This window comes from Gossypium hirsutum, chromosome D05 (assembly GCF_007990345.1).
Source record: "Gossypium hirsutum isolate 1008001.06 chromosome D05, Gossypium_hirsutum_v2.1, whole genome shotgun sequence".
Taxonomy (NCBI): Eukaryota; Viridiplantae; Streptophyta; class Magnoliopsida; order Malvales; family Malvaceae; genus Gossypium; species Gossypium hirsutum.
This window is the reverse complement of record NC_053441.1, coordinates 11,675,849-11,687,943: the sequence shown is the minus strand read 5'-3', so window position 1 is coordinate 11,687,943 and position 12,095 is coordinate 11,675,849. Positions and strand designations below refer to the sequence as shown.

General features: G+C 36.2%; 1 protein-coding gene across 1 annotated transcript; it reads left to right on the top strand.

Annotated features, from left to right (window-relative positions):
• The first annotated feature begins 646 nt into the window (after window positions 1–646).
• LOC107906120 (uncharacterized) lies at window positions 647–10,773 on the top strand. The gene is made up of 12 exons (XM_041093738.1): window positions 647–1,269; window positions 3,237–3,463; window positions 4,861–4,928; window positions 5,421–5,489; window positions 5,672–6,030; window positions 6,174–6,242; window positions 6,322–6,410; window positions 7,075–9,231; window positions 9,313–9,390; window positions 9,473–9,584; window positions 10,169–10,219; window positions 10,302–10,773. The coding sequence occupies exons 1-12, from the start codon at window positions 916–918 to the stop codon at window positions 10,350–10,352; spliced, it is 3,684 nt and encodes a 1,227-aa protein (XP_040949672.1). The 5' UTR covers window positions 647–915; the 3' UTR covers window positions 10,353–10,773.
• The last annotated feature ends 1,322 nt before the right edge of the window (window positions 10,774–12,095 follow it).

Genomic DNA, 12,095 nt, shown 5'->3' with positions numbered 1-12,095 from the left:
CTGACATATTCTATTATCACAACGTGTCCAGTCAACATGGGTCAACGATTGGTCAAAGTCAAAAGTTTTTTTAAAAATATTTAAATATTTAAAATTATAAATTTCTATTTTTTAATTTAAATTTAATATTTTTATTTAAATAAACTTAATTGTCACGTTACATTTTTTTTATTAGCCAAAACATGTCATATGATGCTTTTTCATTAGCCAAACCAAAGTTGTCTAAAGGTTTTTTTTTAATCCTGATTACAAAATGGACCAAATGTTTTTTATTTAAATTTTATATCTTAAATAGCATTTTTTTATATATTTTAAAATTTGGTTATATGCATCATTTATTGTTTTTTAACTTTTTACACATTAACTAAAGAAGATTGACAGTTTGTGTCGTGGAACTAAAAAAACTATGTTGCATTGAGATATTATACAGAATATACATTTAAAATGTGTATGTGTTATAATTTAATTATTTTATTGCAAAATTACTCAAAGTTGTTACATATTATCGAATTTATTTGAATGAAAAATAATACTAACAAAAAAACATGGAATCAAAATTATATAGTAATAATAAGTAAAATCCAGCTTAGGGAGCTTCGCGTGGAATTTTCCATAAAACAGACTCGCAGTTAAAAGGAAAACACACACACACACACACACACAACAAAAGGGAACAAAAATAGAATCAAACCCCAAAGGCCATCTCTCGTAGTTGCAGTACTCCTTTGGGCTACCGTATCCTTCTTTATCTATCTTTTCCCTCCGCCACTAGAAACGGCCACGCGCCGCCATTCTTTCTATTTATATTCGTACAAACGCGGAAACGCATACGTATAAATTCACGTATGCAAATACAATTTCCATGTCACAATAACTTAAACGGAACAAATCTAGTAAAACCCTCCCGCAAAAATAATGTACGGAGGCTCCTCCAAGCTCGGTCGCGGTGGAGGCGGCGGACGTGGGGGCGGAGGCCCTCGGAACCGCTCTTTTCCTCCGCCGCCGCCACAGCGCCCTTCTTCCGCTACCCAATCAGGCAGGCTTTCCCTTGGCTCCGCCCCTCGTAACCGCCCCGGTATTGGGGGCGGTTCAGGACCCGCACCGTCTGTCGAAGAGAGCTTTTCTCTTGTTTCTGGGAACAACCCTTTGGCCTTTGCGATGATAATAAGACTGGCGCCAGATTTGGTGGAGGAGATCAGGCGGCTCGAGGCTCAAGGAGAGACGGCCAGGATTAAATTTGATTCAATTCCGACTCACCCTACTGGGAACGTGAGTTTCTAAACAAGAATCCAGTTGGGTTTGCTCATTTTTTTAAATTTTTTATAGCTATTTATTTCAAATTGCATTCTTTTTCTTCGAATTTGGAAGTTTTTTTAGAGATGAAACTAGTGCGATAACATGCTGCTTGATTGGAATTCATCTAGATTAAGCCTAATTTCTTTTTAACTGTACTTTTAATTTTCGATGGTCTAGGGGGATAAAATTATTAGGAAAGAATGCTGCTTGATCAAAATTTGTCTCGCTTTAGCTGGATTTTTTTGTCGTTTTGAAAATTTTACAATGCTTATTTGATTTTTGTGGAACTTTAATTTATTATTTTTGCATTTTAGGGTTACTTTTTACTGGCTAGCTTTTGATTTTCTGAACTTTGGTTTGTGTGTAACAATGTAAACTTGTTGTGATCTTGTTTTCTAAGTTCTTAGTTTCCTACGGATTATGGAAATGTTAGTTGCTTTATTGGGGGGGGGGGTTTGCAACCTAGTTTAGCCTCATATTGGGTGGTTTTATGGGGTGGGTTCTGAATTTTCTTATATTGATGCTTGCATCTGATCTTTTCAAGGTGATTGTGGGTTGCATTTGGTTATTTTAAGTAGATTTATTTTGGCGGTTTATTGGCAGATACTTAGGTAGTTCTTATAATTCTGCTGGGCTTGCTTGTTCTTTATCTCCACTAGCCCCCTCCCGGCCTTTAATTCTGGACTTCTAGTAGGCCATGAGGAAGTTGGGTCTGTCTGGCATCTGTTTTTTTTTTGTGTGTGTAATCTGTAGAATGTCTTGATGAGTTTGGTGTGCCTTAATATGTTTTCCTCAGATGTGTATATGTTCAATCTTAATAGACTTTCCTTGTTGGTTAATTTAGTATCTGATGATTTAGGTTCTGAATTTGGTGATTCCTACTTTGAATATGATATGGCTTTTAAGTCCATGTGTACAAGATATGATAGAGGGTCACTTTAGGTAGGAGCAGTTGTAAAACATGTAAAAATGAAAGTTTAATGCAGGATTGTTCACATACCTAAACCTCTGAAAAAAGTATGCATTTGCAGAAAAGAAAGCAAATCTAGTCAACTTGTTTAAAATGATAGCTATCACTGTCTACCAATGTTGGTAGTTCTTGCGTATCAACAAAAGGTTGTATCATTTGCATGGTCAGTTTGATGGTAAATAAATCCTTATATCATCAGCACAAGAATTTAGTGCAGGATGGATTAAATTTAGTATCTGATGATTTAGGTTCTGAATTTGGTGATTCCTACTTTGAATATGATATGGCTTTTAAGTCCATGTGTACAAGATATGATAGAGGGTCACTTTAGGTAGGAGCAGTTGTAAAACATGTAAAAATGAAAGTTTAATGCAGGATTGTTCACATACCTAAACCTCTGAAAAAAGTATGCATTTGAAGAAAAGCAAGCAAATCTAGTCAACTTGTTTAAAATGATAGCTATCACTGTCTACCAATGTTGGTAGTTCTTGCGTATCAGCAAAAGGTTGTATCATTTGCATGGTCAGTTTGATGGTAAATAAATCCTTATATCATCAGCACAAGAATTTAGTGCAGGATGGATTAAATTTTATTTTGATTGCATTATATTTTCTGAGGCACCTTCATGACTCAATATTTTTATTGACTGCATTGGTGGCTTCTACTTGTATCTGGTGGTTTTAAAATTATGCGCTAAATTCTCATCATTGATAGATGGCCTTTCTGGTCTGACAGTTATTGACTTGGACTACACAAAGTATGGTTTAGGGCTTAGGAGTTTTGTGTTTCCTTGAGATGTCGCTAGACCAAAAATCTTGATTTGATTTTCTATGCTTATTTTTAACTAATGATTCTTCCCATTATTCATTTGACTTTTGGAGACTGAAGTTGCAAGTCTCTTTTCATTTACATTTATGTGTGGCCTGTTAATTATTAAAAATGTGGGTTTAATTGATCATCACTACTGTAGGTTATTGATGTTGGTGGCAAGGAGTTTAGGTTTACTTGGTCACCGGAATTAGGTGATCTGTGTGATATATATGAAGAACGTCAAATGGGTGAAGATGGAAATGGTTTGCTTGTTGAATCTGGGTGTGCATGGCGCAAACTGAATGTTCAACGTGTCTTGGATGAATCGACAACAAATCATGTTAAGATGCGGTCAGAGGAATTTGAACGCAAGCTTAAATCTCGCAAGTATGTTATCTGGATGGTTTTCACATCATCATTGTTTGCCTAAGCCTGCATATTTGTCTTCCCTTTCTTTAATGTACTTTGTTGTGTATGTCCAGTTAAGATGATTCAGATCTAGATACATATTCTACTATGGTTGGTTATCAAAATAGAGGCTCTCTTAGAATAACATGTTGGTAATACACGATATGTGAAGAGACACCTATTAACATTTACTTAGCTGGTTAACACACTACATTAATTGCTATTGTTTTACTTGTTTTATTTAAGAGTATCTAGCTGGTTTACGTTTTCTGCATCTGGAGTTTCATTTAATACACTTCAGTTAGTTCGTTTAGCTGTTTTTGGGTAAATAAAGACACCATTTGTGGAAACCTCCTAAAATAGTACAAAACTCTGCAAATTAATTACGTAGATAATTTTTTCTCCACACCTTTGTTTGCCAATGAAAATTTGGCTGAAATTTTGTAATCTACTGAACCGGCCTTTTCAGCATTGCAAGATCTTTCCCATACCTAGTTCTATGCGAACCTGAAGAAATGGTAATAGTGTGATTGGTATGCATGAGTGCAATCTCTTGGTCCTTTTTCATTGTCCTCTAAGGAATGCAGTGGAAGGATGTAGGCTAGTCAGTTCCTAAAAAAGCAAGTACTCCATCATCTCTAGAATTCTTCAGAAAGCCTCTATCCTCATCTTTTCTCTGACAGGGACTCATCATCATTCTATGTATCATTGTAACCTCTGAGACCTTGGATTACATTTGATCTTTCTCAGGTTGAAGCTCACCTCCCAAGTTCCAATTTTAAAAATAATAGCCTTAACCTATGTAACCCAATCATCAGCCTCAAAATAATATCAATAAGTTTGGTGCAAACAGCTGTCTAACATCTGAAATCGCCTTGTAAAGTATTGTTTTTGTCATCCTCATACCCCAAATTTGTTCATAATCACAACATATATAATTCTTTTCACATTGCTTATTCTGAAATCAGCATTGCTAGAGTTCGCCATACAATCTTTTGCTGTGTTTCTGATGTTTAAGTGCTTCTTTAAGAATTCAGAATCGACACTAGCTGAAAAAGAACATTCACAAAGATTTGCAACACTCTCCATATTACAGAGACAAGTCAAACAAGATCAGAAACCCTTCTAATTAAGAAGCTCTTTATCATATCAAACTTTTTACCATTTCCTAGTTTGTATTAGAAATTTGAATTCTTCTCCCTGATTATGTTTCATGAAGAAACTCTGGCCATCGTTTTATCTTTTATGTGGTTTTTGTTGTTGATATGTTGTAAATATTTTATTATGCTACATTCTTATGTTCTTCGTCACTTTTGGCACTATGGTTAAGTTAAATGAACATTATTTTTGTCTTTTCACCTTGGTGTTGATGACAGAGCTATTATATTAGACCATGGAAACCCATCAATGAAGAATCAAATCAAGCAAATGGTTGCTGCTGAGGGTAAGGTTTTCTTTGTGATGTTTGTGTTTGCACCTCAACCCCCTTTCTTCTTCCATACACAGTATATTTTTGTTTTTACTGACAATAAGCATCAGAACAGGGGTATGCCTGGACTTAGGTCTATTTAAGATCTCTTCCCTAGCATATTTCTTAGAATGCTTTATATATGCACGCAATTTTCATTTCATTGTCCTACTCCCAGATTCTTTGATGCCTGTGTTACAGAGATGATATCCAAAAGTTACTTTTTCAATCATGGAATCCCTTAGTAACGAGGATGATTCTTCTTATGTATATTTTTAGCCTTGATCCTCACTCACTTTAGGGAAAAAGGATTTGCATGCACAATACATACAAAAAGATATAGAAGAAAAAACCCATTGAAAATGTTTTTCACTGAAAGTAATTGTTGGTAGAGAGCATTTAAGATTAGAACACGTCAATTTTTAAAGCATGAATGTTCACTGTCTTATATGTCTCTTGTGTTTGCAGCTAGTCCATGGAAGTCCCATTTTAAAAAAATGGAGCTTGCTCTTAAGAAGCGTAACGACACACCTCAAGGTAAATAATTTGGATTTCATTAAATTAATTGAATATGAAATTACCTTTTCTTTGGCATGGTCTCACTGAATCTGTACGAGGTATTGAGATTATACTTCTAATTAGTTGCAGTTTTGGCAGTTCTTTCCTCTTCTGTTTAAGTGTCTTGATATGTGTATTGCAATGTATGTTTTATGCACCAGCTGCTGCTGGAGGCCCTCCAAAATCTGGCTATAGACCTGGATTAGTTTCGGCTGCTACTGCGAAGGGAAGACGCTCATCTTCACCTTTACCATCTCCACTTGAGCGCTCTGATGCTGCAGTATCTCCAAGTGGTCTTGGAAATACCACCAAGACTCATGCTGGCAGTGAGGATGTTATGCCTTCTCTGGTGAAGAGCAAAGAAAGTATTTCCAGCTCTGATAAAGAAATACCAAGCAGGGCTTCTAGTGCAGGACGTGAGATGCAAGAACGCAGGGGAAATTTTGGACCTAAGCCAACGGACTTACAGAGTCTTCTGATCAGTCTACTGAAGGAGAACCCCAAGGGGATGAGCTTAAAGGCAAGTGCTAGGGTTTAGTGGATGTTTTAAATTAATTGCCCTCTTTGCTACTAGTGCATGCAGTTGGCTTCAGTCAGCTGCTTTATTTTTTGGATTATTTTATCTCAGTCTTTCTCTCCCTTCTTTCCCTGAAATGGTGACAGGCCTTGGAGAAAGCTGTTGGTGATACAATTCCAAACTCTGCTCGAAAGATCGAGCCCATTTTAAAAAAAGTAAGTGATGGATACTTGATGCAAAGTATTTTTAAGAATAGCATGTAATCTTATGCCTTCCTTTAAATTTTTGCATCAGATTGCAACTTTCCATGCTCCAGGAAGATATTTCTTGAAACCAGGAGTGGAGTTGGAAAGCTTGAAGAAATCGTCATCTGAAAGTGGAAGGTACCTGTCATTTTCATTTCCAGTGGGGTTGATTTGAATAATCTTATAACTGAATTGAGTTCTCGTAATTTATATTTTATCTTTATATTTCATGATTTCTTATTCTCATCGCATAACTCAGGGCAAGATTTTAGTACGAAAAGAACTTTAACTGAGCTTTGCCATATATATAGGTAGGTTAGCTGTAATTTGCTAGAAATAGACGACTTTTTCTCCTCTGAGATCTTACTGCAATCTTAACTAATAAAATTCAGGAGGAGATTTCTTTTATATATTATTCAAGATCTATTTTCTATTTAGCTCCTACATTTTAGAGAAATTATCATTTGGGCGCTTTTTGGAATCTCATGTTTTTATAACTTACAAAATGAACAAGATTCATTTTCTTGTTTGGGAATCTCATGCCATAAATCTTTTGCTTGATTATTCAGAACTAACTGTTGCTCTGGTTATTGTTGATTTTCTTATTAGTTTTTATTAATGATTATCTTACAGAGTTTTCAGTAAGTATTAGTACATTCAAAGTTGGTTGGTGCCTCTTCTAAGTGTTAAGAACCCTGGGAACCTCATTCTTGGTTTAGTTTCTTGCTTGGATAAAAGCTTACCTGTGTTTTATTTGTTGTAGTATACATGGCCTTCATGTTGTTTGTCTATATTTTTGCAGTTCACCTGAAGGTAACCGTCACGAGGCTCCAGCTCCCGAAGAAAACCAAGACCAGACACTGGCTCCAGTATCATTCTTGGCGGAGAAAATTACTCATGATGAAGTAGAGGAACAGACCCATTTAGACTCTAAACTTACAGTAGCATCTGATCCAATGGAACAAATTGACATCCAACAACTTTCACCTGATTTGGGTGGTGAGAGAAAAGCTTCTGACAATAGTGAGGGGCAAGCAAATAGTGCTAGTGACAGTGGCAGTGATAGTGATAGTGACAGTGACAGCAGTGACAGTGGAAGCGACAGTGGAAGCCACAGCAGGAGTAGAAGTAGGAGTGCAAGTCCAGCAGCAAGTGGGAGCGGTAGTAGCAGTGATAGTGAAACTGATGCTTCTTCCAACAGCAAGGAAGGGTCTGATGAGGATGTGGATATAATGACAAGTGACGATGACAAAGAGACAAAGCAGGATATGCTGACCTCTGAACCTGGACTTTTGACTTCACGTATACCATGGCAAGCTGAACATGACATGTCTCTGCATAACGGAATGGATGGAAATCAAGATGATGATGGATCTTATGCTGTTGATATCGAGGGTCCTGGATCAGATGCTGTTGACATAGAAAAAGACTTGCCTGAAGATGAACAGGAAATTGGAATGGCTGCCAATACTAACAAAGAAGGTGAGAAACATGAGGGAGGAACGAAACCCTCTTCATCTGATCTTGATGAATTCCAGGAGCGCCAAAATTTCATAGGAAATTTGTTTGATGACACAGAAAACATCGTCAAGAATAGCGTCAGGAATGAACAATCTAATTACCCAGAGAAGTCTGGCAAAGCGAAATCTAAAAGGGGATCTGATCTGACACACATTGATGAGAAATCTGAGCGTTCTAAAAGATTGAAGTCTGAAAGCATGTCTCAACCACCTGTTTCTGGGAGTAGAGATGCCGAGTTCTTTGCGAGTAGCAGATCTGTAGATGAGTCTTACCAAAGCTCAAATAAAGGTGATAGGGAGCATGCTGACTCTCAAAAAGGATACATTCTGGTGTTTCCCCAAAAATCTAGTACAGATTTTCATCAATCAGGTCGTAGATCATCTGATCAAGGTGCTCGGGGTAAAGCTGTTAATACGGCTGAAAGGCCTTTGAAACATACTGAGAGCTCGGGACATGGTAGTAAGTTTGCTGAGAAGAATGTGCATGAAGGTTATATCATTCAAAAAGAAAACCCTACTAGGGACACCCAAAATGAGGATGGTGTAATGAAGGAAAAGAAGTTATCAACAAATACTAAAAATAGTGGAGGTAAAAATGCTGTACCTTCTGATTTTCACCACAGGAAACATGGTGAAACTTTTGGAAAGCCCAAGGATTCTGGACAAAATTCTGGCACTTATATTAATTCTTCCCCGAAGGATAACAGCAAGGTTAATGAAGATAGATATCCAGCTAATGGGAAAAGCAATGTTCTTCAACGAGAGCTTTCACACTTGGAGTTGGGTGAGATTCGTGAGCCGCTGATTGATGAAACTCGTGTAAAGAAGCAATTTGAGAAGAAAGGTTCCTTTAAACAGTCAGGTAGTAGACCAAGCACCTCAGAGTATTTTAATCCCGATCTAAGCAGGGGAAAACCTGCTGGGAAGACAAACTGGGATTCGGGAAAACCACCTTCACCTAATCTAAGTGGGCTTAAAAGAACCCCAGAACATCATGTTGAAGATTCGTCCAGATCGCATCATAAGGTTGTTCAGTCTCAGCAGCAACAGCTGTCAAGGTTTGACCGTCCAGAAGTTGGGTCACAGTTTAACAGATTGGCAGATAACAGTAAAACCAAACAAACAGAAATTGGCGCAAAACTGGAAGTTGTCCTGGAGGATTTTGGTGAAAGCCATAAGAAAGCACCGACTAGTGCACCACAACAGCAGGAATCCAAACGAGGATCAGTGTCTCAGTTCATAAAGGAAAGTAAGATACCAACGTCTAATAAAATGGCGGATATGGATATGACTGATTCACGTAAGGATGCAGTTTTGAAAGAGGGCAATGTAAATGGTCGAAAGAAAAGGGGGTCTTCTGATGATGAAGACTGTTTGCCTTATTTTAAGTATGAAAAAGATGAACCAGAGCGCAGAGGTCCCATTAAGGATTCATCTCAGTAAGTAGTCATAGTTGTAGATGCATTTGTTAAATTTAGAGGACTGTGCCATCTAATTCGGACTTCTATTTTACTTGCTAGGTACGAAGAGTATGTGAATGAATTTCGTGAAAAATATGAATCTTACAAGGACTTGGACAAGACCCTACAGACCTACAGGTATTGTTCGGACTTCAGAATTCTTTCTCTTTTATGAGGTTTGGTGGACTTTGTGTTCAATGAACTAACCTCTCACATATAGGAATGAATTCGAAAAGCTGGGTAAGGACCTTGAATATTCGAAAGATAGGGACAAGGAGAAATATTACAAGACCTTGGACCAATTGAAGGAGTCTTATCACCAATGTGGAATGGTAGATATTTCTCTCTAATTTCTGTGGTATATCTTCTCTTATTGAGGGTGGAATGGTTTAAGACATGGAATCCTCTCGAGAGATTTCATTTCACTACTCTTGCCTCATATATTGAATTTCGGTTTATTATAAAGTTTATGTATTGATGCCTATTTAAAAGTATGGTTCTGCAATATGACTCTGACCTTCTTATCGTTGTTTAATTAGTTGATAAATAGCAGTGAACAGTAATTTCTCATTTAAGCAGGTGTTTAGAGTAGAGCAGAATAAGATCGAGGGATAAGATTTGTCTACTAGTGGCAAAATTACTTCATTATTTTATTGTCTGGAAGAAGTTATGCATATAGTGATAATTGGATAATAAAAAGAAATTATTGTGGTAGGTCTCCAACAGTATCCAGTGCTTTGCATCTGTGTATGAAAATCTCAGTACTTGTATCATTTAGAAATGCATGGATGCTGAAGGTTTCTATCTGTAATATGCCTGGCTTCTGAAATGTTGCTAGTGTCCATCTTTTAATTGAAAATTTGAAAAAATTGCTGTAGGATTTATGTTCTGACTCAATTACTGTTTCTATTGGCAGAGACATAAAAGACTGAAAAAAATATTTATTGTGCTTCATCAAGAACTGAAGGTGATTGATAGTACCGTCAGTTAATCTCACTATCTCCTCTTTTCTTATGATTAGTAACTCAAGAGTTTCTTCCTTATTGCAGAACCTTAAGCAGAGGCTCATAGAGTTTGCTGAGTCGCACTCAATGGATTGATAATGAATTGTTACTAACGTGTTATCCAACAGATTGGATCCTCCTTGTTCACACCTAAGGTGCAATCGGCTAGACCTTTCTCTGTTACCTTTCAGATAGACATTCTTACCAAAGTGAAGTGTTGCTTTGCCTCATTATGAATGGAGCACTTGTAAATGGTTATTGTTGGTCATTCAAGGTGATCGGAATCCGTCGCATTGTGTCCATGGTCCTTGAAGAATTGAATGTGTGATGTGCAAATAGGCTGGTACCCAAATTGGGTGTGTATAATGTGTAGAAATTTGGCTTTTTGGCCCCAAATTTTGTTCTAGATTTTTTTTGACAGCTTTGTTTAATCTTGCTTGCTACCAACAATTTGTTTCAATGTGTATACAAATTATTGAAAAAATAAAAAAAGAAAAGGAAAAAGGATTCTCAAGCATTGCTTAGACTTCGGCATAGTTTTGAGTGTAACACGCAAATGCATATATTTAGAGAGAGATGGGTCAGTGTTAGTGGCGTGGCTGCTGACCAGAGATCAAGACTTCTTAAAGCTTTTGTCAACAACATTAGCAGACTATTGCCAGAAGTGGTGTCCGTGTCTTATTTTTTCAAACTAGTTGGAGAGTTTCTCTATAGCACGGACTTGGCCGTTCCTTCAATTCAAAGTGATTGTCGTAGCAGATTTCTTTTAGGGTCTTTTAGTTAAAATAATTAATTGAGCTCTTTGAAAAGAATTGTACTCAATTGAAAGATCACTACCATAAAAAAAATTAATTATACCTTTGCATTAATAGAAATTACCATCGATGAATGCAATGAGAAGTCATGCTATGTGGATAAGCATGCAGATGTAGCTGGACTTGGCCACATGGATATTCATATTTATCCTAAATTTGTTCAAATTTATTATGGATGTAGTTCATAATATTGTAAAAAATTATTACAAAATTATTGACTACGGTTAGGACAACTTCTGTGATGAAATCATAGCTTAATTATTACTTTTGATAATAAAAAAAACTAAATATCAAAAATAGAAAATGTTCAAGTCTTCAAGCCAAATTAACTAGTGAAGAAAAAAGAAATAATAATTCTCCAATTATACTCATGATCCTATTTTAATTTTTTAACAATTATATTATTTACTGTTCTAATAAATTCTTTTATAATATTTTAAACCACATTCAAAATTAATTTATTAATATGAATGTCCAAATTCATATAAACACAAGACGTTAGCTTGTCCAGGTTCATTATGACAATGTGTTTTTAAGTATTTTTAATTGGTATGTCAACATGTCAACTTCCCATTGTTTTTATTAGTCACAACAACATCTAGTCAATCAATAACAATTTCAATTAATGAAATGGCTTAATTATTATTTTCCTTATATATTTGAGAGCCAATTGATTTTTTAATTTTTAGTAACAACTTTTTAGATTTTTTAAAACCAAATTAAGGCTGATTTAAGATTATTAAAATAGTAACAATATGAACGAAAATGATAATATAGCTCAATCCCAAGTGCTGATGTACGCCAATCAACCCCTGTTGACTCACCTTGCCATCATCTACATCTAAGAAAATAGGAACAGATAAATTATGTAGCAGTCAAGCACACAGCTTTACCAAAAACCAAAATACACAGTGTTCCCCTTTCCCAAAGCTTCATTATTCATTTGGAAAATCCCCTTACATTCTAATCGTGAACCAGCAAAAGGGAAATCCTTGCAACCTCCGTCCAAGCTTCATCGCACCAA